Source organism: Zosterops lateralis, assembly GCF_965231275.1.
Source record: "Zosterops lateralis genome assembly, chromosome: 3".
NCBI classification, from domain to species: domain Eukaryota; kingdom Metazoa; phylum Chordata; class Aves; order Passeriformes; family Zosteropidae; genus Zosterops; species Zosterops lateralis.
In genome coordinates this window covers 108,920,263-108,947,184 of record NC_139764.1, presented here as the reverse complement: position 1 = coordinate 108,947,184, position 26,922 = coordinate 108,920,263, and the positions used below count along the sequence as shown (strand labels likewise).

Sequence of the window (26,922 nt, the reverse complement as noted above, 5' to 3'; positions counted from 1 at the left end):
TGTGCTTGCCTCAGTAAAGCAGAAAACTCTTCTATTTCCTATTCCCCTTCCTGCCTGCCCAAGGACTGCCTCAGCCCCTTCAGCTACAGCAGTGGATTGGCCCCATTGCATTCAAGTGACTCCTCAAGACTCCAGGACACTTCTTCAAAATCCCTACTTTGCAAAATATAGCCCCAGAGACTGTAAACGTTGTCCATTTGCTTAATTTGCAGATGAAATACTTAACATCTGGTTCCTCTGGAACGAAAATAACTTGCTTACACTTCATTTATCAAATGGTAACTCTGTAACTCTTTGTCACTACCTTGTCCTCTTCATTATTTTACAATCCTCAATTAACTTCACTCCAAAAATATTTGACAAGGAAACTAGACCCTGAGTAAACTACTTTTGGAGAAATGGAAAGTTGAAGAGTTTGCAATGTAAATTTTCCAAACCTACAACACTCGCTATGAATGCAGAGCTCCAGCCACTCTGCCTGTATCATAAAATGCAGCAGCAAAGGGGGTTTCTCAGAGCAACCAGCAAAGCCTCATTCACACAATCTTGGAATTATTTAGGCTGGAAAAGACCTCTGAGATCATCATGTCCAACCATTAATCCACACTCAGCACTGAACCATGTCCCCAAGCGCTGCATCCACACATTTATTCAACACTTCCAGGGATGGTGTTTCCACCACTGCCCTGCTCCAATGCCTGACCACCCCTTCAGTGAAGGAATTTTTCCAGTGTTCAACCTCAACCTCCTCTGGTGTACTTTGAGGCTGTTTCCTTTTGTCCTGTCACTTGTTACCTGGGAGAAGAGCCCAACCCCCACCTGGCCACAACCTCCTTTCAGGGAATTTTAGAGAGGGATAAAGTTCCCCTTTATTGCGTTTACATTGGTGTTACAAAGTCAGCCTCAGTTACAACAGTAACAGGCAGAACTTTCCAGTATCTAGGGCTATTCTTGGGATTTATGTCAGTAAGCACTAAAGCCAAACAGTTGCTGGTGACTTTAGGCAGCTGAATAGTACCACATCTATTTAATGTGAAATATTACTTTTTTTGGAAAAAGACATTATTAGAAAATTTTAACCCACAATTCCTTGAAAATAAACTTTGTGAAGCTGGAAATGAATTCTTTCCATGAAAAAATAAGAAATATAAGGGTTTGCTTCAGCAACCTAAGAGGAAATTGTGCTTTGATGAATTGGGAAATATGTAATAAATTAGGGGAAGCAAATAATACTCTGCATTGTAACATTTGCTCACAGACATGGCTGTAAGTATTCCTTACCCTAAAGCACAACTGATAAAGGTTCCAAGCTGAGTAACTCAGGACTAGTCAGATTTTTATGTCCCTCTGAGAGCTCCCATGTCAAGATGCCAGCTCAGGCTGATGTGGATAAACTGGAATTCCCCATCTCCTGCCTACTCCAAATCCTCCATTTCTGTTCATCAATAACCCCATGTCCCCCACCATCATCAAGGTGTGAAACATGGGTTTTATCTCTGAGACTGGATACTCTGTTCACTCCAGGACTGCAGCTGCATTTTATGTTTTTTATTCCTGACGACAATCCTAGTGGCACATAAGAACCTTCCTTACTCTTCATCCAGATTCCAATCTGCGGAAGTCACAGAAACACTAAGGAATCTAGCTTTGAAGAAGAACATTTTCTTGTTTGTACCAAGTCATAAGAATCCTGCCAAGCTCATTTCTCCCAGCCATCACTTTGATTTTCCTCTCAGCCACCTGCCTTAGAAGCTGCTTTCCATTTCATCTCATGACACATCCTCCTCCTGATGTAGCAGCACATCTCCCATCAAATGTCAGATTCCAACCTGGATCACCTCACTTGCCACTCTTTGCTGTGCACACACCAAACATTCAAGCCAGCACATCTCTTGCAGCATCTTTTTGGTAGGAAAAAACAAAGAGCAGATGAACATCATCACCCATTGTCACTTCTTTCTTAAACCTCTTCTGTGCTGTGACTCGTACAGGAAAAAATCTCTTAGTGACTGGATAATTTATATACTGAGACCACTTCCTCACCAGCTAAACAACACTATCTCCTTTCACTCTTCTGTTTATCTTATCAAATCTTATAATTTGTCATGTCTCTATATTGCAAAATCTATTGAGCCATCATTAACTTCTGTTCTGCATTTGTGTAAGATAAATAATACAGAAATACAGAGGAGTCCTGGCTCTTGACACTCATGTTCTTACACTGACAAGCATTACTAATGAGATTGTTTTCCCCCCTTTTTCAAGTTAAGTGACAGTTTAATTTTGTTAGGGAAGTTTCTCAACTTCAACTCCAGAAAAAAAAATCTCACTTTAAAGAAATGGAATTATGCACCTTTAAAAAACTGCAATAAAACCCAGTATTCTTTTATGTACTTCAGGTTAGGCATTCAAAATGTCTCATTACTTCTGATGATTTGGATCTGGCTATAAAATTATGTCTCAAATTTAGTCTTTTTTGATCACATGAATGGTTTTCAACATGTTCTGAAGAGTCATAATTAGTAGCTTTTTATCTATTTGTTGAGCTATTTAATTTCTCTCTTTTGTACCTAGTTAGCTATTTTTATCACCTAAATATGACTGTAGTAAATTATGGACAAAGATGGGCCTCATCTGCCCCGTGGGATATTAAATCCCAAGCTTCCTAACATGGCAACAAGCATATACCTTCCTTCTGTACCATCTGCTCCTTTTTCTTAAAAAAAAAAATTCCTCTATGCACAATGGTGAGATTGTTTTAACTTTCTTGTTAACAGATGCAGAAACAGCTGAATGCTTTTTCTCAGAAGCACTTAATCCAGCTCCAAACCTCCACTATATCTTCTGAGGGTAATTTAAGCATCGTATCTAAACACCAATTAGAACTAGAGTTTTCTTGATGGTAAATATTAATAACCTGCCCTTCTTGCGAGGAAAAAAAATACCCAAAGCCTTCACCACTGACAAAATTACCTCATGAAATTACTGTTTCTCACTTCCAGGCCGTTTGCATTGCAATAATTCTGCACGGAGACTGCTTGCTTCCAGCAGTTTTAGCACCTTCTGCAGTAAAACTAACACATGTGGATCTCTGGAGAGTCTTATTTTTTTCCTGGTGTCCCAATTCTTTGCCATCAAAAATGACAATCCTGTCAGCACATCAACACATTTTAGGACTGACCTGTGCCAGTACACAGCCTGGAATATTGCATTAGCACAATTCCTCCAGGCTGGATACCAACCTCATCCCCATCAGCCAGTGTCAGCAACCCTATGCAAATACTTAATGCATGATTTTTCTTACTATTTTTATTGGGTTTTTTTTTCCTTATTATTTATCATTATTACTTATTCTTACTTTCTCTCCCAGCATCTCTGGAATTTAAATTATGTGAAATTAGAAGCATGCAATTCTTAGGCAGAGCTCCTGGATTTGGAATTCCCTCCAAATTAGTAAAACAGAACTGGATGTCTTTTAATGACTCAGGTGTACCCCAGGTTCCATAGTCATTCTGCAACTGATGTCTGAAGAAACCCACTTTTTCATACATGTTCTCAGGGCTTTGCAGAAAAGCTCAGGGTCTTTATGAAAGCTCAATATCTTATATTTTCATCCACATGCATATTAAGTAACATAAATACCCCCAGAGAAAAAGGTGTCTTATCATGGAAAAATCTCTTCTTATATTCCCTCTCCAGAGACTGTCATGGAGGAAAGGGTGTAACTTCTACCAATAACCAGCTAAAGAATTTAATTGCTATGAAGGGAATGGAATTATCCAGGGGGATAAAACTGGGAGGAAGAGGCTTGGTTTAAAAGCAAGAAAACCATCTCAATTGTGAAATTTTGTCATTGTAGAACAGCAGATACAAGAGATGTACCAGAAAGCCCTGGCTAAAGTTTAATCCTAAACTGGAAACCACAGTTACAAATATAAATAAGCAGCACACAGGACTAAAAACATGACTGGTACTTGTTTAACTCTTTTCATGTTCTGAAGTCTGATATTTCTTTCTAAAATTTTCCTTCATTTTGTGATTCTTTTTCTTAGCTCTGCTAACTCCAAAATATTGACCTAGTGCTGTAACCTACTTAAGTTTAAAGTCTTTAAGTATCTTCCAAAACTTTCCAGTGAGCAAATATTACAAGGTGAGAAAAAGAATCTGATCTTAATTTCATCTCATTTTATGTCCTGCAAGTATCCCTTTCTCCTTTTCTCCTATGTGCAATAAATTAAAAAAAAAAAAATTAAAAAAAAAACCCCAAAAACAAAACAAAACAAAACAAAACAAAAAACACCTGAAATAACAGATGAATCAAAACTTACATTACTAATAATACCAGAAGCCTCAATTTAGCCCATACTTTTGTCAGACTGTAGGTATAGTTTAAAAATTAAGCAGATGACTGGTTTGCTGAATTGAGGCTTATACAACCTCGAAGCTAAAGTCAGAAAGCTGGAATAATACAAAACCTCAGAGAAGGAACACAAAAACCCCCAAATAAAATTCATAAAATGTGTTTCATTGCCTCAAGCCTGGCGTTTTCACTTGATTTTCCTAGGGAAATATTTCCAAGCAGTACCAAGACTGCAGCCAGGCTCCCTGAAATCGGTCTGGTTTAGAAAAGTAAAGCTTTGTCTCATGGCATGGAGAGGACAGGGGACATAAATAAGAGGCAATCAAACATCATCTGTACTGCTGCACATTCAGTAACTTCTTTTGTTGTTAGTGGTATCAAAGATTTTAATGAGAAGTGACACCTCACTGAGTGGGACATGATAAATGGAGTGAAACGAAGCACAAACACTCAGCTTTTATTCAGGAATCTTTTGTCTTTTCCTGTGCCAAGCTGAACAAGTATTTGAGTTTCAGTATTATTACAGGACTTCAGGAACAAGAGTAGGCAACTAAAATGGAAAGTAACAGATGATAGGAGTTATAAAAAAATATCTCCACTTGGTTTTGGTGTTCCCATATTATTATCTGCTCCTTTCCAGATTTACTCTGCTATTCTAGAGGTTTTACATTCTTTATTTGAAAAGTGACCAGTCAGGAATGCCAGATATGTCCATGGCTAAGAGCTTCTATCATGGAATCACAGAATCCCAGAATGGTTTGGGTTAGAAAGGACCTTTCAGACCATCCAGTTCCAATTCCTCTGCCACAGGCAGGGTCACCATTCACTAGACCAGTTTGCTCCAAGCCCCGTCCAGCCTGTCCTTCTATGCAAGCTCAACACAACAGGACACGTCTGTCAGGCATCAGTCATACAAGCAGCACCTAAAATGAAGAGCCTGCTCACGACAAATAAAGTTTCATGCAGTTTTTCTTCAACTGCAATTCCAAGTCAAACAGCCTTATTAGATGATCCTAAAGTTCTCACAATGTTTCATCCAGACAGCTCACATCCTGTGCTACATACAGAGCTGGGCAGCTCTGCTGCCGACTCACAGCTGCTGCATCTCAGCCTGAGCTGGCTCGGAGCAGCAGCACTGAGAGTGAACTGACAACTATGAGCTGCTCCAGTTTGTAAAGCACTTTTAAAATCTTTCAGGGAGAAAAATATGAATGAATGCTCATGTTCAAAGGAAATCTGAAAGAATGATATAAAACACAACTACAACTGATCTTACGTTATTTAATGGTGTAAGTGCATTGTATTGTCCATGATCTAACAATATCACAAAAACATGAATCCTGTAGGGAGCTGCACTCTAATCCTGTGCAAAGACAAGTAAAAAAATACTTTCTCTTTTAAGATTCTTCCATTTGGTTCTTAGGATTCTTCAACAATCAAGTTTCTATTTATTAACTCATGTACCAAATGTACCTGCTGCATGGATGCAGTGCCACTCTCCTTACAAAAATTAATGCAAATTAGGGAAGAAGGACATATTTATTTTTGGTGAAATATCCTGGAACACTTAATTAAGTTACTTTTTTGTCCCAGTATCTGCTCTAGAATTGTAGTTCTCACCTGAATTGTAGTTCTCACCTTACCCTTGAAATACATATTTATGTATTACATGTTAGATTGCCTTGAGCAAAGTACCAGAAGTCAGATTCTCATCCATATGAAGAGTTTTTAAGCCTCTCAGAAGGTACTTAAGAACATACACTTCTAGAAAGTAACATATTCTTACCCTCAGACCCTTTTACATCAGTACAACTGAGCTTGAAATGCCTCTGGTATGTATTTGAATTTGCCCATACAGTTAGAAAAATTAATTGCATAAGATTTATGAGACTAGCAGTTGCTTTTGTTTATATGAGAAATTCAGCTGGTTGCAAATCAGCTTCACTTATGTTCTCACTAACAGAACTAGCAAATTCAGCTGACAAATCAGAATTTTTTAACTATTAGGTATGAAAAATGATAAAAACTTTGCAGTGTGAGCTCCTGTGTTGAGAAGAACTCAGGTTTTGTTCAGCACTTCCAGCGTAACAGGTTAGAACAGGCAGTGACACAATGGAGCACAACCCTCTGTGTGGTTGTACAAACTGCATCAGCAGAGTCACTCCATGCCAGTGTCCCCTGCCTCAACAGAACCACATCTCTGCTGCCTGAAAGCCTCACGTGCTGCTTGCAACAATTCATGTACTGTGTTGTGCAGTAGGACACTGATGTATGTGCAATCCAAGAATTTTAAATATCCCCACAGGATATCAAATACTATCCAGACTGTTTGTAAATACCTTCCTGGTGCTCTGCAGAAAGGGAGCCAGTTCTTTTCAAATCTACTTCAATGACATTTTTGTCTTATCTAAAATCTATGTTCCTGTTCAATAAAATCATCTGGGCAACTTACTGCTTCATCAGTACTGTGAGCTTGTGCCCTCATTAATAAATTCTGGTGGAGCATTAAGACTATCCCCAGTAGGGACAGCTGGGAAACTGCAATATAAAGTCAAGCAGCACATTTAATGACCAATGAACTTCTGGAAACTTACTCCAAAATGATACATCATTGTGTCAGACACTCTTAAGCATTATGCAGCTTGGTCTCCCTCTTTAGAAACATGAAACCCCCTGAAACTGCTACCACAAATTGGGAACCTTTTAAATTATTGCCAAGCCACCTGCTTTTCTCCAAGAAACTTCATAAAACTCTCCAAATTAGTAATGCCATTAGGTAAAGCTTACAGAACTGTTGTTATTCTGAAGGAGTATTAGCTGTTTAGCTTAAGGAAACCAACAGGGATTTTTTATAATGGAAAGAACTGTCACATATATTATATAATCTATTCCAAATGAAACACTTGAATATATTCCTGAATGTGCTATTCTTTAACATTTTGATCTTTCTGGGAGAAAACCCTATTAACCATATTATCAGGACTAAATTTATCTAATGAAGAAGGTCAGCTCAGGAGAGGACACATGAAAGATTCTCAATCAGTTTATGGGTCTTCAGATGGTATTAAGAGCCATATAAATCAAATGTCCCATTTTACATTTCTGAACAGCACTGGAAGAAATAGTGCTGGGATCGAAGAGGGAGCCCCATTTCCCCTGTTCCTTCTCTTTTTTTGAATGGCCCTACAGAGAGCAGGCAAGGATGGATTATAGGAATGCCTTCAGTCGAGGAGTCGGCCAAAACTGTGCCATCTCATCTTGGAGCAATTTATCCAATAAGATGATTTAGAGGACAGTTCAGTGGCACCATTTTTGGAGGCAAAAGCAGAAGGGAAGGAATATAAATCAAAGGTGACTGGCAGGTAAAGGATATATGCAGCAATCAGCCAAACCATGTGCACACTGGCACAAATTCAACAAGATCATTTATAAAAATTTTAAGTCAGGAGTACACAAAAGGGGGTCTGGTGCTAACTAAATCCACAGATAGATTACACGCCACTGAAATAAACACTTCCAGATGCTGGCATACAAAAACCTTTTACAGAAAGAAATGTTTTCTTTCATAAATCTGAAAGGAGGAACCTTGGGATGGGGGTTGGGAGAGAAGGGAACAAGTTTCCAAACTGAGATTTGACTTCCTACTGATTTTATAGAATAATAACTCATCTTTTTCAAACACAAAGTGTTAACACTGTAGAATTACAAATAACTGCAGACAACAGCTTGAAGTATAGACAAAGACAGGATAAATATGTAACTGTTTCATGAAATAAAATGCCCTTTTTTTTGCTTTCAAAATGAGAAGAAAGCATGGAAATGTCAATTTGACTTTTTATATATTTTCTATATCAGAAACTGAATGTGTAACAGAAGGGAAAGTTTTCAAATGCCTTTTGACATAAATACATACATTTCATTTTTGGGAAGTGATTAAGAATGAAATCCTGACTTCTTCAAAATCAGTATCAATTGATTCTGAATATCAATATGGGCAGTCTATATTTTACAGGACCCTAAGTATCAGAGACTTTTTATTTGGTTTCCATGTAACTAATTTCTTTCGGAAACAGCATTCAAAACTTTTTATCATTCAAGTGCTTTAGAAAAATTTAGCTGTACCATATCCACATCGTGTCTATTGAAGCAACTATTGAAGATTATATTTCAGAACTTCTCACTACTACTTTGATCTGAAACATGCAAAAATAAATTTCTTTCAGTTAAGAGGAGTAAGTTGCAGACCAAATCTTCCAGGTGACAATTCCAGGTTGTGGAGCCTCCTTCTCTGGAGATACTCAAAAGCCTCATGGACACAACCCTGTGCCCTGTGCTCTGGGGAAACCTGCTTGAGCAGGGAGCTTGGACCAGAAGACCTCCAGTGGTCCCTTTCAACTGACCCACTCTGTGTCTCTGGGAATGGGAAGCAGAATTTTTCTTGAAGTTTAAGGCACATAAACCAAACTTGCTTTCCAAAATGTCCTCCTCCACAATTATCATACTGCCACATTATCCTTTGTATTTTAGAAGTTTCCCTGTCTTCTTTCTACCCCCTGAATCTGCTGGTTTAGTCTCTCATAAGTTCAGCTTTGCCAGGTCATCAGCTACTATTCCACAGATTTTGTTTTTAGGGGAAATTAATGGAGTCAAAATCATCTTTATTATATTAAAATTATTAAAGATCCATGATGAACCTCAGTGTTTTTCACCACAGAAACTGATTTAAGCATTTGCATAAAAGCTGAGCTCAATCAGGATCAATAAAAAGCATTTTAAAAACATCAGAAGTAGAAGACCTTGACTAAATATATAATTTGATTGTGAAACTATGATTACCATGTACTGATGTCCACATGGGATACTTTCATTTATTATTTAGGAATATCTAAAAGTATAGGCAGGGCTCTGTAAGGCCCAAATAACCCAAGTCTCTGCCAAATCACATTCTCTGGCGTTACATGTTCATCGTGCAGGGAATGTCACAAGCAATATTATAAACACAGGTTTGTAAATATTCATTGTTTTATGGTGCATAGGCAATTTTATGAGACTGAAATACTTAACAAGAGAAGGTTTAGACTGGCAAGCCTTTTCATACTGAAATGGCTGGAAGGCTGAAGGAACATTCTCCCCAAAACATAAATACCCAAGGAAATGTTGGTTATGTCTCTGTTCATTCAATACACCCCATTTACACAGTGGAAGCTGCTGAATAATGGCCACTGTCTGCCATGAGCCTGTGCAGGATTACAATTTACATTTGTGAACTCAGTTTCTCTTAACTAAACATCTGAAGCAGTTCATTTCAGAGCTGGCATAAACTAAAGACAAAGAATCTGCTTTGGAAACATTTTCTTTTTCTTTTTGCCTGTGGTCTTCCACTATTGTAGCTGACCACTTAGCTTTTCATTTCAGAGCAAAGGAGCTCAGCTGTCCTTTTTGCTAGAGCTGTTCTCTTTGCCAGGGCTGTTCTCATGGTCCTAAGTACTATTTACAGACTGTTCATGCACCACTTACAGCTGCTCCTATCAAGATTCCAGGTAAGCACTCTGTATTGTTCACAGAATAAATACTCTTTAAAGAATTATTTTTTTGATACCCCCAACTATCTGAAATACAATCAATTCAAATAACTTAAAATAATTTCTCTAGAGCCATTATGTTTGTGTTCATGGTAAGAAATATCCACTTAATATTTTTGTGAACACCTTGGCATAATAAATACTATTACTTGGAATATTATTTGGAAGAATATTAGGATTATTCCTACAGGCCCAATCAAGACTGGATGTGATTTCACTATGCACTTCCTTAACTTAAATGCACATAGAAATAGACACAGGAACAATACATGAAATTGCATTATCCTGTATGATGTAGAGTTCCATACTTCTCATTCCTGTCTTGCAAAATTGCATGGTGCTATTGCTTAATATTTCTCTGATTTTTGAAAGTCTTGACCATGCTTTAAAGTATGAAACACAGAGCACCATCCAATACTGTTAATAGAAAATATTTGGATAAAACATATGTCTAAACTACCTTAGACATGATACAACAATGCAGAAGAATCCAGAGTACACTTGCTGCTCTCCATTGTGGCTTGCCCTCGGAGACAAAACCTAAGTGCTCTAATTATGTTAGTCATTCTGACATAGCTATTAAGGTCAAAGTAAATGCAAAAGGATCATTTTCACTGATTTAATGTTAGCTCTCATTTACCATATGATTACAAAACTTTCGAAGTGTTGTTTCCATCCAAACCAAAATCCATCAAATACTGCTAAAGAATAAATTGTATAGCTTAACTCTTCTTCCAAAACCAACTCCTCAGGAACACTTATCACCAAATCAGATGGAAGTGTGAGGAAGATTGAGTGACAATCATTATGAAAGAGTAAAAAAGGGAAAGATGTGAAAAAATATCACTGCCTGTGAATTACAAATACATATTTATTATCTTAAGACAAAAGTTTATGCTCTTTTTAAAAAATAAAATATTTTCCTGTATTTTCTTTTTACAGATATTAAATCTAAATTCTATGTATGTGACTGAGCTATTCAGTAGCTTGAAAAAGCATGAAGCTTTTTTACTCCTCCACTCTGTCTTTTTTTTTTAAAGTGGCTTTCCATAAGAACTGCTGAGATGCAATAGGCAGCTCACTTTCCACATCATCCATCCTTGTGTAGGACAACACAGCTGTTAAATTTCATTTTTCCTGTTAGAAAACCCATCCCGTGGTGGTTTGGGTTCAGATACAAACTTTCTGAATGCAGCAGCCTCTTGACAACTGCCAGTCAGTTGGTTATTATACTGATCCATAAAAATATCCCTTCTAGTTGCTTCAAAGTGTTCAGGACAGGGTTTAGATGCTTCTGATACAATTTTCCTCTCAGACACTGCAGAGAGCAGCTCACACTTCTAATATTTTACCAAGGTTTTGCACTGCCTACATGGGCTCTGTCACACAGGTCCTGCTGCTGAGATCTGAGAAAATGGTCATGCCTGATTACATAAAAATCTGCATCAGTTCTGTTAATTCATTTCCTCGGGTTTGGTTACACACACATCACCAGATCTGGCCACCATTAAATTCTATTTGTTGTGGAAATCTGCATTAATGCAGATTGCAGAGGGTACTCGGTGCTGCATTCACATTTGTGCCAAATTAAGACCCAGAGTTCCTGGTTGCCGCATGGACAATTGTCATTGTTCAGGTCCCTCCTCAAAACTCCAACGAGGGCACTCACAGGGGAAAGGACCTGAATGCAGACTCTGCAGTACCTCTCAAAATACTTTTCCTGAGCTTCTCATTAAAAGCAGAATCGTGTTACAGCTCTACAACATCTGTGGGCATCCAGAAGCTGACCCAAGATTCCCTCTTATTCTTGGCTTGTTCAGAGGGAACAAGATCTGCTCCTCTCATCAACCACGTTGACTGTAGGTAATGTTAACAAATTAAATTGTTCAGTTGCACTGTTTGGGAAGTTCACAACAGTGGAGGACGTAAAAAAACCCCAACCCAAACCAGGGTATTTTATTATACCTTGTGGTTGAAGAAAACATCTGAACTTTGGATAATAATTGACCAAACCACTTTTAGAGAGGGTCAGGGAGGGAAGATTCACCTTTCTGCAGCTGTTTATGTGAGCTCTTTGCTTTTTTCAAAGAAAGTGAAACACATTCTCTGCTTTCAGAACCTCTTGCCATATTATTAGCTACATCTCTTAGCAAACTTCTGCTAAAGACATTTTTCTGTTCTGGACTGGAAATTCCATCCAACACTTTACATGATATTAATCTAGCATTCTTGAGTGGCAAAAGAGAACAGTGAAGTTACATAAAGACAATTCATTGCAATTTTTTATTGACTATCATTAATATATCAAACTTTTACTGCCATCTACAAAAGCACTGATTAGTTTTGGCCATAGGAAAATTATAACTTCACCTACTAATTTTCTCTTATTTTCTCTTTTTTCTTCTTTTGAAGTCCCACTATTTCCTTTATTTTTATGGCCTTCATATAGTCTGTATCACTTTTAAATAAATGAATTCATCTAAATTCAGAATAAATTTCCTTTCCTAAAATCTCTCAGAAATAGGAAAATTTCTTCCTGATTTTTAGGAGCTGAGATCCTGTTTGATGGATTTTGTTTGTTTTTTCCTATAATGATTTCTTTGAAATGTATTATTTTCTAAATGCGGATTTTCCAAGGTAAGCAGGATAAATGCCACACAGAACAGTAGATGAGAAGAAAATGCTCCCAATTTATGACATTGGAGATGGACTACTTTCATCAGCTGAGAAAATTAAGTAAAGAATTCCTTTGGCTGCTCTGAACAATGGATTTGCAATTTGCATAGAAAAAATGATGGCAAAACCTCAGAACCCATCAGTGTTTTACCACAAGCTCAGTTCTATTACATTTCACTGGAGGTTCAAAGTTGTCTAAAGAAACCATTCTCTTCTTTCCCCAACCATAAATGTGTCACTTGAGAGTTCAACATCCAATAGGAGCAGTATCTGACACAAAACTAATTTTAGAATAAAAAGTGCTCTTCTCCATATTGGAATACATATAATTTAAAATAACTGTAAACCTAAACTTTGGAAAAACAGAAAATTTAAGCACTAACAAAAAAGCATAATTTGTAATTGAAAGAAAATAATATTTGAAAGGAAAAAAAACCTTTTTTTTTTGTCTTTCCAAAAAGAGACAGAAATTACTAAGTTTTATTTCCCAAGAGAATTATGCCACTTTCATAAAGAAAATTACAGTCACCACAAATTGCTCTCAACAATTCCAAAGCTTCTTCATTTGACCACTTGAAAATCAGAGTCCTTTAAGATTATAAATATAACTTTTTATAACTCTGTTATTACGTACTGTGAATGGGGAAAGGGGGCCAATCTTGTGGCCGTAGCGCCGAATGGCCTCTCTGATGTGGCTGGGCTGGATGGCATCACTTTGAGCCTCCATCCCACAGGCTGCAGTGCTCTGCAACAGAAAAACACATAAATTGTTGCTAAATCAAAAACACACAACAGACCTACAGTGCATAAAGTATGGAAATAAACCTTTATAAAATGGACCAATTTTTTATTTTTTTTTCCTGAGGATACACATCGTTGGTGCCACACACTACATCAGAGAAAAAAAAGCTATTAACAAATTAAAGAGGATTTTTACATGAACTTTGCTTAAGAGACCCAAAGAACACCACATTATTAGTCCTTTTAAATCTTTCACCTACTGCTGCTCTATGTTGCAATTGAAAAGAGCAGAAAATGTTCAACCTGAAATGAAATGCTCATATAAGTCATACTGCAATAACCACAGAAAACTATTTTTAAAACATTTCAGGCTCTTATTATGATGTGAAGGGGTGGGGGAAATATTGAACAAGCACCTGAAGTGGAAAGCAAATTGACACCAAAATATTAGTAGTGTAGAGTAGTATCAACTTAAAATCTGAAGCTGAAACATGTGACATAATGTTGTTAGAAGAATAAAAAAAAATTAATTAATTACCTCGAACTGGAAAGGTTTAAAATTTCAAATTAATTTTGATTATAGACCCTAAAGAGGTAAAAATATAAATTCACTGCTACTCGCACATTGATTGTACACTAATTTTCCTGGGATTTTAAAATAAAAAGTTACTCTGTTCTCCTTGTTAGCCAACCTGAAATGTTGGTTTAGGCTTGACCTAGACACACCTGCTTGCCAGAATTCAAATGACTTATGTAATGATGGCTGCTTGGCAATCAATTCATGAAAATTGTATTAGTGAGTGCACTGAGAATGACAAAAACTTCAATTATACACTAAAGTTTAATGCCCACACATCCGTAGCCCCCTCATACATTCACATCATATCCTAATGCTCTCAAACTTGGGACATTTTTTACAAAATATTTTATTTTCAAGAGCTCTGAGTCCACTGGAGCCTGTGAATACACATAGAATTATTCATAATGTGATGGCAGATTCTTCTCCTGCTGATTGACATCCATAAAGGGAATATGAAACTCAAATATTTTCTGCTGGACTGGACCTTCATGGCCTAAAAATAGTATTTTTCACCAAGTTAACTTGTTTGCCTCATTTATATCCAGTAGATAGCTAAACAAATTGAATAAGTCAGGAAAACATTTAATTAAAACTGTGCACTTTGTTGAGTATAATTATTTTCAAAGGCATTCAGTCAAACACTAAGAACTTAAAATAAACTCAGAGCATCAGTAAAATATATGTACAAAAAACTACGTCTCCAACTAAATTTCTGTTCCTAGGAATTAAAATGAAAATCAGTCACAGGAACAAAACAAAATCAATTATAACATAAAAAAGGAAGAGGAAAAAGCAGAAGTCTTTCCAGGATTTACTAAAAGCTTTCTAAACTGTGGATAATAGGGACAGGAGGAAGTTGAATTCTTCAGGACTATCCACAGCACCGATGACACCAGAACGAGAAAATACATTTTTTCTACCTTATGACTGCAGAAATCACCAGTTTCACCCTGAAAAGTGAGTATTTTTTAATAAAAAAACACTCGATAAAAATCTCCAGTCATTCCATTGCTTTTCAGCAAAATGAGCACTGCCATCACATTTCTTCAGAACTGCCCCAAGCGACCAGCACAGCTTTTCCTCTCCAGTGTGTTTAATCACACTGATTTCTCTTGTGGGTTTTAGGTACATATATCCCTCTCAGAACACCAAGACTCTGCAAGAGCAGATAAGAATTGTAACACTTTTATTTCATACTCTGAATATGAGACATCCTTGTTTTATGCAAAATTAGCAAATATTTAGCTTGATTGCAAACAACCGGTATAAAAATAAAGCAAGTCAGGCAAAGTTGTTAAAGGCAAGGGGGAGCAGTCACCACAGGCTGTGGGGGATCAGGAAAACCACAAGCAGCTTTTTGCCCATTTTGCTTTCATTTTGACCCTTAAAACCTGTGCTTGCTGCCCCTCTCAGGGAAGGGGATTTTACTTTGAAGTGGTGACAATTGCTGTGCCTGTAGAGGAGCAGATTATCTTAGAAGCAGTACTGGTCACCTTAACAAAATTCAGTTTGCAGACATTATTAGGAAAATTTAGCATAATTCGGACAGAAAAAACCACCAAACCACATATTTGGTTCTACAATAACAGTGGCCATTATTATATGATATAGGTTAAAAGTAATATTTAAGATGAGACACATTATTTACTGTGAGAGAGGTGAGGCCCCAGAAAAGGGTACCTGAAGAAGCTGTGGATATCCATCCATAGAAGTATCCATGGCCAGGTTGGGCAGGGATTGGATCAACCTGGGATAGTGGAAGGTGTCCTTCCTCATGGCAGGGAGTGGGAACTGGATGATCTTTAAGGTCCCTTCCAACCCAGACCATTCTCTGATTCTGTGATGATTTCCTGAGGATGTTTTCCTTTTTTTTTTTTTTTTTTTTTTTTTTTTTTTTTTTTTTTTTTAATTAATTTTATTTTTTTTTTTTTCCCTCCAGGATTGTGCACCAAATACCTTTTTTCTTTTCCTTTGTTTGGATTTGGTGGAGTCCTGTCCAATTCCACCGTTCCCCAAGGCTCCTGAGGGGGTTTTCCCAAGGTGTTGCTGCCCTGCTGATGCTGGCGGGGTGGGTGTAGGAGGTGGTGTGTTCTCAGGGGAGTCAAGACTGGTCTTCACACTCGTAGACTGCCCTAAGAGATGTGGCTGTAAAAAAGCAAGATGTCAAACAGTCACAATATGATCAAATCACAAATAAACCCCACCCCAATTATTTTCTTTTCAGATTCTCCATTAGAAGAGATGCAATACAGAATTTGGTTTTCTCACTCTAGAAGTTACTATAATATCTGTATAATACCAATGCATGCAACACAGTACTTAGTGTACTTGCCAATTTTGAAAACTTTAATCTCCAAATTTGCAATAGAGCTTTGAACATAAAGAGAGAAGGAATTTTCACCCAAGAGGATTTTTATTTAATTATAAAGATGCTGCTAAGAATTTAACATTCAGAATTATAATTTGATGTCTTTCCATCTAAATCCGTAACTTCAAAGTTCACAAAGTCCATAAAAGAAGTCTGTATCAATACCACATTCAATAGTGATAACTTTGGAAGAAAATGCATGTAAAAGCAAAATGTAAAATGCATTAATATGTGAAAAAGCAAGTTTTACCTCAGTAGAGTTGTGGTACTGTATGAAGGTTGCAGATATGGCATGACTGAACGGGTCACCAGCTTTGGGAGTCATGTCCTGTTTAACCAAAAGGGCCAAGTCCACCAGCTGGAGAGGCAAAACAGGTGGGGTTACTGACATGCTGCTAAAAATGCCATTGTAACAATGGGATAGTGAGGGTTGTGGGTTGAAGCAGAATATTCTCAGCATTTCTCAGATGAAAATAAAGTTATTCAGATGTTTCAGCCTAAAGAGCCTTTCTTTTCCACTTCTGTAAATATACGGAGCAATCTATCTACCCAAGAGGGCTTGGCTTGGCACTAAGGTAACATTTTGTTTTCCAGGAAATCCTTCTTTCTAATCCAGTTGTGCAATGGGATTGAATGAGCCCCAGCACACTGCCAAAGGTCACATAGCAGAGTGTGTGGTTTCAGTTTGGATTTGAAAAAGTTTGGTGTTGGACTCCCCTCTCTTCTGCAGCCATTATAAAACATTCCTGTTGTGTATGAGATGGATGAACACAGCACAGTACACATATATCACACAGAAAATTAAAAGACAGCCCGGATTTTTGAGCTGGTTTAGTGGAAGGTGTCCCTGCCCATGGCTGGGGGTTGGAACTGGATGAGCCTTAAGGTCTTTTCCAACTCAAACCATCCCATGATTCCATGAATCCAGTTAGTTTGGAAAGCTGAAGTAGTGACTGCATTTCTGAAGTGGCTTACAACCCACACCCTGAGGCCGAAGTACTCCAAGAGTAATTAATTCATTTTCATTAGAGTTCAATCAGTCCCTTACCTGGGCCACAGTCTCGTATGCTAAATAAGCCAAAATCTCCATTGCAACTGCATTTGGCTTTATTTCCATACTGCTACAATCAAGCCAGTCTCGGAACTTGGATGCTTTCTTTGCTGTCAGTTAAAACCAGAAGGGGAAAAAGAAAAGTTAATGACAGATAGGCCAAAATAATCAATTTTCTGGGTTATAGAAATACTGTAAAATTGAAGCAATTAGTGTGAGTGTGATTTGATTGGCCGAAGAAGGAATTATCAAAATGGGACCAGTGGGGAAAGACTCTTATTTCATACATTTTGGAGACCCATAAGCACATGGAATAAAGAGAAAAAACCACAAGATTATTGATCATACAGGAGATTTCAGAACAAGGAAGAGTCAACCTCAGAGGAGTGTGGGCTGGACAAACTTGCTTTAGAATATATGACTGTAAAATAAATAAAATGATTGCATCACATCTTTGATTAATTAAAAAAAACTGCTAAAAGAAATCAATACAAATATGAGTCCAGATAAAATTGATATAATTGTATTAACAATAACAAAACCAAATGATGGACAGAACAACTTGGAAGTCTTCGTGTTAACTTTACAGGGCTGAGGTCCTGCTAAGTGAGGCAAAATTATTTGTACAAGAGTATTTTTTAAGTGTGCTTTGGATATAATGAAATAAGAATAGGGTTATAATCAACATTCATATGAGAACTTCACATTGGTAATGGGTGAGATAGATTCAGGGCAGAGAAAAATATGGGACAGTGAAATGTAATATTTGCTTAGAGAGTAAAAGAAGGGAAAAAGAGTATGACCTTATTTAGGTCAGTGTTGGACAAGATGATCACAGAAATCTATGGACAGAAAGGAGTTATTGAGACAGAGATCTGGTGATAGCTGTTTGTGAAACAGGACAACCAAAATGAAGTAAATACAAGGTGGAAAAATCATCTGAAGGAAGTGGAAGCAATTGTTTAAAATGAGTTTTCAATCAGGGCTAAAATGTAAAGACCAATCAGGTGTTAAACAGAAAAAAGGTCAAAATAATGGTTATTTTTATTCAGGTAGTAATGGAAGGCTATATTGTACCACTAAAAAAAAAAAAAAAAAGATGAGAAGTGTGAAGGTGATAAAATAATCACAAAATTTTCCCTAGAATTTAAGTTTGCAATTCTGTAGTACTTCATCCATTGAGGGACCTTTTCTTTTGCCTGTCTTTAAAAGTCCAGAAATATCTGGAGCTGTGATTATTAATAAATGTTTTTAGAACAGGTTTATTGAAGTCCCTTCCAGGTTTATTCTCTTGTGACACAGCTTTTATGTACTTATATTACAGTAATACACTTCATTAAACATAGTAACACAATCAATTCTTACTGAAATAAATAACTAAAAGAAGGTTTTGGACAAATCTTCTGCATGGTCTTTAGTGTGTTCCTTCTAATTGAGCTCATTTTGTGCAATTGAATTTGTGCCCAAGTCTCTCTTGGTACTATTTTCTAACCACTGTAATTCTCTTATTCTTTAATGACATTAAATGTCAGTGAAAAAGAACCATATAGACATGGTCATTTAAAAACACTGTGAAAATAGCACTGAGATATTTTTATAGATCACAATCTCTTGGTCAGCAACATTCTATTTTATTTTGCAAATTTAAGATTTTTATTTGATCTGTCTCCAGATGGCAATTTTGGGGTTTTAAAAATGACTTTATCACAAACCTCTCATTTCCTGAAGTCGCCCTAATCTGAAGTATCATTTATCTAATGGCTCACAGATGTGTGATGCTAAATTATAACTAAACATTAAAAAAACATACTGAATTAGAAAACGAAATGCTTACAAAACATGTTTCCCTACATTTTCTGACATTTGCCGATGGTGAACAGTATCTCAAATGTGTCATTTATTTGCCATAAATGAGTCACTCTTTCTATGAATTTAAAAGGAAGAACGAGATAAGGTCTCTTCTTTAAAGACACCACTGTGTTCAAGTCTCTGTTGTAGGATCATGTGCTGTTTTGTCATGATTTTTACTGGCTCCTTCACCTCCCTTTCTCTGACATTTGACCTAAAACCTTAGTCATCACTGAACCGCTTCTGTAATGATGTTTTGCTACATGATCAAGCCCATTAATTTACAGCTCATTATAGTCATGGCCCACAAGTACTTCTAGTAAGTTGGTTTTCAGTGCTAGTAAAGCCCTAATTCTGTCATCATGTTATTAGTGTTGGAATGGCGTATACTGATGAACTTGGCTAATGGTGAATAAATTCCACAGCAGGAGCTTACAGCTTAAAATAGAAAAGACTCTTTAGTAAGTTCTTTGTGTCTCTGTGGATCGGGAAATAAAAGCAAAACTTTGTGCTCTTCTCTAATTTTAGAGGCATTTTGGAAAACCTGCAGCCATGAAACTTTGCTAATGTGCCAACTTTAGCACCACCACGACAGACTTCAGGCAAGAGTGGTTTTAATCCATTAACTCCTCACTAGTTCTGTCTTTGCAGTTATCCCCACCAGTTCAGTATTTAGGTACACAGAAAGCTTGGGATATTCAAATAAAGTACTCTGCCCAAAGGCCTGAAAGTGCTAAATTAACTGTTCCCTGGAGTTACACAGACAAAGAATTTAAAGTTTTATTATTGCGGATGAAACAAAAGTGCTTTTAAAAACCGTGAGGTTCTGGTGTGCTCTCTATTAAATGAAAAAATAATCAAACATCTTAATATAGTACAGCCATTATAATACTTACAAAAACTCAATTGCCGACTTTCACAGAATTCTGCATACTGGACCGAGTCCATGGTTCGTGTTTGTCTTTCTGCTCTCTGACAAAAGAGTAAAAGTACATGATGTACCTTATTCCAACAAGACTGCATTCCACAACAGAAATTATAGCACCAAAGCGCCCTCGCCACAACCTTGAAGCAACCCTCCCAAATTAAATGTGCATTGAACAAGTCAAGATGCAGAAATATAAACCACAGATGGGTTATTAGTCTTGTGAGTTAAATTTCCCAGAGGAGTGTGTCAATTCCTATTTTCAAAACCTGCCTGCACACTGCTCACCCAGGCCAGTGGTGAGGGCTGAGAGGAGAGAGGTGCTGAGCACTGCTGCCCTGATCGAGGTGCATGTTTTAACTCAGACACATGAGTATTCTGCCTGTGTGTTTACAGATGACCAGAAAAGTAAAATGTTCTTCTGGACGGAGACCAACACATTCTGCACCGAGCAGAACTGAACCTGTATGCTTCTAAATTGTGAAATTAATAAATTCCATCACACTGATGTGCCAGACAGAGAGGGGCATTGAAGTGTCCCTTCCTGCACTCAATGCACAGTAATAAATAAATGGTACATGTGTCTGTTTATTTTTTTTTCCACTCTTAATTTATGCTTGAATATTTATACTTCTGAACACTTCAGGAAAAGAAAGGAAATTAGACTGAATTAGAGCTTGTGGGAGAAAAATTATCTTCAAATGTTCACTACTGCATTAAAGAATGTATTTCACATGGAGTCCTGTGCCAACCAAAAGAATGAATCTCAAAAGAGTCAAATTACGAAACCACAAGTTCTATGCACACCCTCCCCTCCACATATACAGGATGCTGTAATTGAATCATGGTTGAAGCAGCACTGAAGTCCATGGTTAGGTCTGAGCAGGTGCTTGAGTTCTGTTTACTTCAACAGAGCAGGGGTGATTTCACAAGGTAAAGATCTGGTCTCCACAAGAGATTAAACCCTTCATGTACCAGAGGCAGGAAGTAGGAGTTGGTAGTAGAAGCTCAAGAAACCATCCACAAAGAATGAAAAGTATGGGTGTGCTCACACCAAAGACAAAAACAAGGGAAAAACCACACACACAGACACGAGTTTTGCTCTGACACCCTGAACAATTTTACATCTGATGAAATCAAAATTGCAGAGTTCTTCAATCTGATTTAAGAGAAGATAGTAGGGCTATTGGTGTATATATATATACACACACATATATATGTCTCCATGCTATACAACCTTCATTTGGCTTTATCAGCTCTCAAATCAGGGGGAAAGCAATTAAATAAATTTAACACTTCAAATTCACAGTTTCTTTCTCTATTCTCTCTTTTAGGTCACTCTCATACAACCATCCAACCCTTCCCTTATGAGATTTGCTTCACAGTCAGCATGTCCAATTTAGCTGTAAACTAAACCACTGCTGACCAGGAATACACCTGGATAGTCCTTTCATTTCTTCTTCATCAAGTCAATAATTTAGACTGTATTAGGATCTTTAGACACCACAGTACAAACTGTTCTACTCAGGCATTTTCCAGTTCTCCTATGCACGGCTCTGGCAACCTGACTATATTTTGAGGAGCTGCCATTTCATATTAGTAAAAATTTTCAGTTAATCCATTTCAACAAGATGTTAAGTCTAGATTGAGTTTGTATTCCTTTAAAAACAATTCTCACAATTCATGCTGTTACTTCAACCCATTACAGAACTCAATTTGCCCCTGAATTAATTCAGCATACTTTTGAAAACAGAAGGCATCACAGAGATGATCTAATCTGAACTTCTGCATAGCACAGGACACCTCTCACATAATACATCTTAGAAACACCAGTCCTAGAATTCTTCGTGTAATTTTACTTTATGCCTTATAAAAGCCTCTAATTTGGGGCTTAATTTTTCACATATTTAAGAGATATCTTCTTCAAATAATTTTAAAAACTGGGTTTTTTTGCAGTGTGGTTTAAATTCTGTAACCCTTTCTTTTTTTCCTGTTGTCACCTATATGTTAAGCCATTGGGTATTACCCTTCACATCCAGCCCTCCCAGAGATTTAAACCCCCTGAAACAACAAGGAAGGCATGGAAAAACAAAATCATATGACATGGTAATGTGAGAAATTATTCTTCAAAGTCAAACCTAGATGATTAAAAAAACCATGTAGAAACATGTAGGAATTTTACAAGGATAGAGACTTTAACTTTCACAGGCAGCCCATAATGTAATATGGAAACTGCAAAACCAGATTAATCCCAAAAAGCAGTTATGTAAATTAAATTATTTAGCAATGGCTACTCCCAGCAAATAGACCACAAAGCTCTGAAAATGCAGACTGTCAAAGGCTACAGGTTTCATTAAAAGTATTACAGGTTTCTTTATAAGTGAAAAATCTCAAATATTTATTAAAAGAAAGGTGCTGCTGAGGGATTTTTCCAACAAGGACTTAATTTCTCTCTATGAATTGTCTACAGTAGTTGTCTAAAAACTCAATTTAATTTTGTTCTTATATACTAAATAAGTACTTTAAGCTGCTTTCTCTCTGTACAAATATTTTTATTTAGCAAAATTACTTGTATATATGAGAAATAGAATTGTTTTTTTCCTTTAATTCTCTCTTTAAAATAATTCTTTCTAAAAGGTGGATTCCAGCGTGATGCTCTAAACCACCACCAAATAAAACAGTGTTTGTCATAAATAACTGGACTTTACTTTTTTTCCTAATTCACTTTAACAGAAGAACATTCCCATGATTGCATGGAACCTCACAGTTTAAAAGGTAAAGACAGACATTTCTCCAGTCCTCCCAGTTTAAGAATTGTCTATAAATAACCATCAAATGCAGCAGAAATTAACAGATGAGTGGCACAGCTGGGTCATCTTTAAGGAAACACCAACCCAAAGACAACATCTCTTTCCTCTTCATTTCTCAAGATCATACGCCATATTTTATTTTTTTCTCCTATATCAAACCTGTTTCAAAAAAATGTCATGTTCCCTTACCTTTGCATTCCTAAGGGATATTTTATAAACTCAAAATGAATCAGTGATATAGGATAAAAAGAGAGAAGAAAGAGTGAGGACATTACTGTGAGTATAGCATGACTCCAGGCCAAAAGAGTTTAAAGAAAATGGGATCCAGTGTTGGGGATGTCACAGAAAGTTGGTTAAAATAATTTTATCTGTAGGTCTAAAGGATACCTACTTATCCTTTTTCACAGTTTTTTGGTTTTCTTTTTTTGCCCTCAACTATTTTTTTCTGAAAACAAGAAATTATACAGGATGTTTAAATTAAGAAACAACTTCAAATTTATACAGGTGAAATTTTTCAAATTTTACTGTTGGAAGGAGAAGCAAGTCACTCCAACAGGACTGAAGTCCTATTTCATCAGAATAAATGCCAGTTTTCTGGGAATCGTTCTGACATGAAGAAATACTGAAACATCTAATGAAAATCCACCTTGAAGCAACCTCAGCTTGAAAGCAGATACAACAAATGGCAGCAATGACACTGCTCAACTGGTTTATCAAAAGAATTAAAAACAGATAGTTTTTACTCCCTCTCTAGTAGTACTAGTCACTCTAAGCAGTTAAGAAGCTGAGTTATGTGCTGTAGAGCAGAGTTAAAATACTTTGCATGCTTTCCTTGGAACATGCTGAAGGATGCAGTAGATAGGACCTGGCACAGTAAACGTCTGCTTAGTCTTCCAAAAATGTGGTGCATTATATCTTTCTTTCAGCATAAAGAACTAAAAAAGGAAAGGAAAGAAAAAGGTAAAGAGTTGCACGTTGTCACCTACCATCCAGGATGAAAAATAATCTTATTTTTATTCCATTTTGAAGCTTTCACACTTGACATACAAAGCTCTTTGTGTGGGGGGAAGAAGGCAGGAGGCCAAACGTCAACTTGCTCACCGACTGCTCTGTGTTTGGAGGAAATGTGCCGAGGAGCTGCTAAGCTGGAACATTTGAAAAACGTATGTGGCACGGCTGGACACCCCTGTGCTTGGCAACAATGTTGAGATGAAGGTGCTGGCTGCCCAAACCCTCACATATTCATCTTGTGGCGTGATTCCCTGATTCCCTCTGCTCAAGAACTCTCATTGTGGGGCTATCACGGCCAGGTGGCCGCCCTAGGGAAAACCAAAGCTGCCCTGCAAGGGCTGATATTGCCAGAACAGAATGTTAAATAATTTATTTTTTATTTAGACTAGAAAATAACAGGGCACTGTGTGCTGTGTCTGACAGCTCTGGGGTGGGAGGGCAAAAACTGCAGGATGGTCAAGGCCCAAACTGTAGGGTGGTTGTAGGGCAATGGAGATGCTCAGAGGGCTGGAGAACATTCCCTGTGGAGCCAGGCTGGGAGAGGTGGGGCTGTCCAGCCTTAAGGAGAGAAGGCTCCAGGGAGACCTCAGAGATCCCTCCAGTGCCTAAAGGGGCTCCAGGAGAGCTGGAGAGGGACTTGGGACAAGGGATGGAGTCACAGGACGAGGAGGAATGGTACACACTGACAGAGGGAGGGGTTAGATGGGATATTGGGAAGGAATTCCTCTCTGTGAGGGTGGGGAGGCCCTGGCACAGGTTGCCCAGAGAAGCTGTGGCTGCCCCATCCCTGGAAGTGTCCAAGGCCAGACTGAGCAACCAGGGATACTGGAAGAGGTCCCTGCTCATGGCAGGAGTTTGGAATGAGATGGTATTTTAAGGCCTCCTCCAACCCAAACCATCCTGTGATTTTGTTAAAAAAGGAACTAGATAACAACAACAACAAAACAAACAAACAAACAAACAAAAATACTAAAAACACAAATAAAAAAAAAAAAACAAACCCACAAAAAACCTGAGAAATCAAGCACAAGGAACCTCAATATTGAAGTATTTGCAAAATACGCTGAAAATACACTTTCAGTCTTCTGGCTTTTGACATTATCTGAGGAGTATCACTATCTGAAGACTTTGGTTACATAGAAGAAAAAAGTATTTACTGTTCTGAGAATCCCTTGAATCGGTAAGCAAAGAAAAAGAAAAGTGGGGGTAAGAGTGAGCATTTTCAAAGTCTAAGTCTACTCATAGTTTTATACAGAAAATAAAAATGTCACTCGGGGAAAGATCAATAGGTTTTGTAATGTAATACTTGATTTGGCTATAAAGTACACACATCCAGGGTTCTTTTACCCACCTCTTACAGAACATACCATACATTCTGCAGCAGCCATTAAGCTGAACAAATCTTCATAGCAAACTTAGAGCCTTTGATTTAATAAAGGCTTTGAGTGCTCATGTGCTTTGAACAATGTTCCCAATATTAGAAGAAAACATGAGGTCTTTTTCTGGTAGACAAAGCTGATCTCAATTTGAATGTATTTTCACAGTAAAAAGAGTTTTGCTTTTTTTCTCCACAGTATTTTTAGTATCATTATCTGCAATAAATAGAGTTTAAGACCTTAAAACCTTAAAAAGCTCAACTGTTTGAGAGATTTTAAGGATCTACAGCTGCAAATGATGAGAAAAAGGGTGAATTATTAAATATTAAGTATTAATTGAAATATACTTTATATAATCTTCATTATAGAATTTCTGCCCAAAGACAAAAGATGGAATTCACTTGAAGAACTGAAAACATGATTACTTATCTAAAGTCCTTTTACTGTAAAAAAGACATTAGACACTTCAGTGAGTAACTTTATGCTGAACTCAAGCGTTTAAAATGTCAAATGAATGACATCCATGGATTTGTCTCAAGTTCATCAGCTGTGGCCACCAGCAATGGAGGGATGTTGGATTAGGTCTAGTCTGTACAGCTCAGACATCCTCAGAAAGCCAAATGAATTCTCCTCTGAGGAGTGAGGGGTGAGCACCACCAGCACCAACAGGGCACCAACTTCCATTCCAGGGCCAAGCAAGGGCCAAGAGTAAAGAATGACTCAGTAAATTCAGTTCCTGCTCTGATCCCCAAGCAATTCAAGAATAAACAAAGGCAGCTTTGTGCCCAGCAGAAAGTTAACTCCATTCATCTCCCTGGAACTATGAAACATGTAATCTAGCAAAGTACGTGCAGATAAGTAGGGGGAAGGGAGCTGGCAGGACTATTTAAGATTATGTAGAAATTTCAAGGGAATTATGAAGAAAGAAAGCAACTGAAATTGCACAGACAATAACAAAATGAACAGATTAATTCCCAGCAGCCATGATCTCATTGCTTCAGGAATAAATAAAACTGACCTCCTGATAGGGACTAACTGCCTCTGTAATACTTTGCCCTTGAACATATGCAAAATCTACACATACTGTATTTATTTGAAACAGTTCCATATCATATCCAAATTCCTTGTCTAAATTTATTACTGCTAGTCTGAAATGCAGGGCAGGAACCTGGAAACGAAACATTTCCATTTCATGGAATACCTTTGATTTCTACAGGAAAATATTTTTTTCTTCTATAATAAGCATCATCATGAATTTTGTAAAATGATGTGTTAAATTTATAGCTATCTTCTATCAGTGCTTTCCAAAAAACATAAAATAATTTTGGGTGAACTATGCTACCAAATGAAAAAAGTTATGTGGAATATAGTGATATGTTAATATATCAAGACTACTGACTTGCTTCACTTTTTGGTTGAGGACATTGTAGCACTTTCCTGTGGTTTCCATCTGGCTGTACATCAAAAACTTTACATACCATGTTAATATGAGGATACCTTTATATCTTCTGGACGGCATTCCTCGGAAAACTTACCCTGACTCTGTATCCATTCATGAATGAGGTTCATATAAACAACTTTAGCACCTCACCAG

At 37.3% G+C, this 26,922-nt stretch overlaps 1 protein-coding gene across 1 annotated transcript in view; it reads right to left on the bottom strand.

Moving 5' to 3' along the window:
- The window catches only part of SUPT3H (SPT3 homolog, SAGA and STAGA complex component), a 255,548-nt gene that overhangs the window by 36,024 nt on the left and 192,602 nt on the right, over positions 1-26,922 (bottom strand). The window contains exons 7-11 of the mRNA XM_083856808.1: positions 20,103-20,178; positions 17,356-17,468; positions 16,558-16,665; positions 15,896-16,084; positions 13,253-13,363 (exon numbers count right to left, since the gene is read on the bottom strand). Of these exons, the coding sequence (XP_083712934.1) occupies positions 13,253-13,363; positions 15,896-16,084; positions 16,558-16,665; positions 17,356-17,468; positions 20,103-20,178 (597 nt within the window). The remainder of the gene's footprint in view (positions 1-13,252; positions 13,364-15,895; positions 16,085-16,557; positions 16,666-17,355; positions 17,469-20,102; positions 20,179-26,922) is intronic.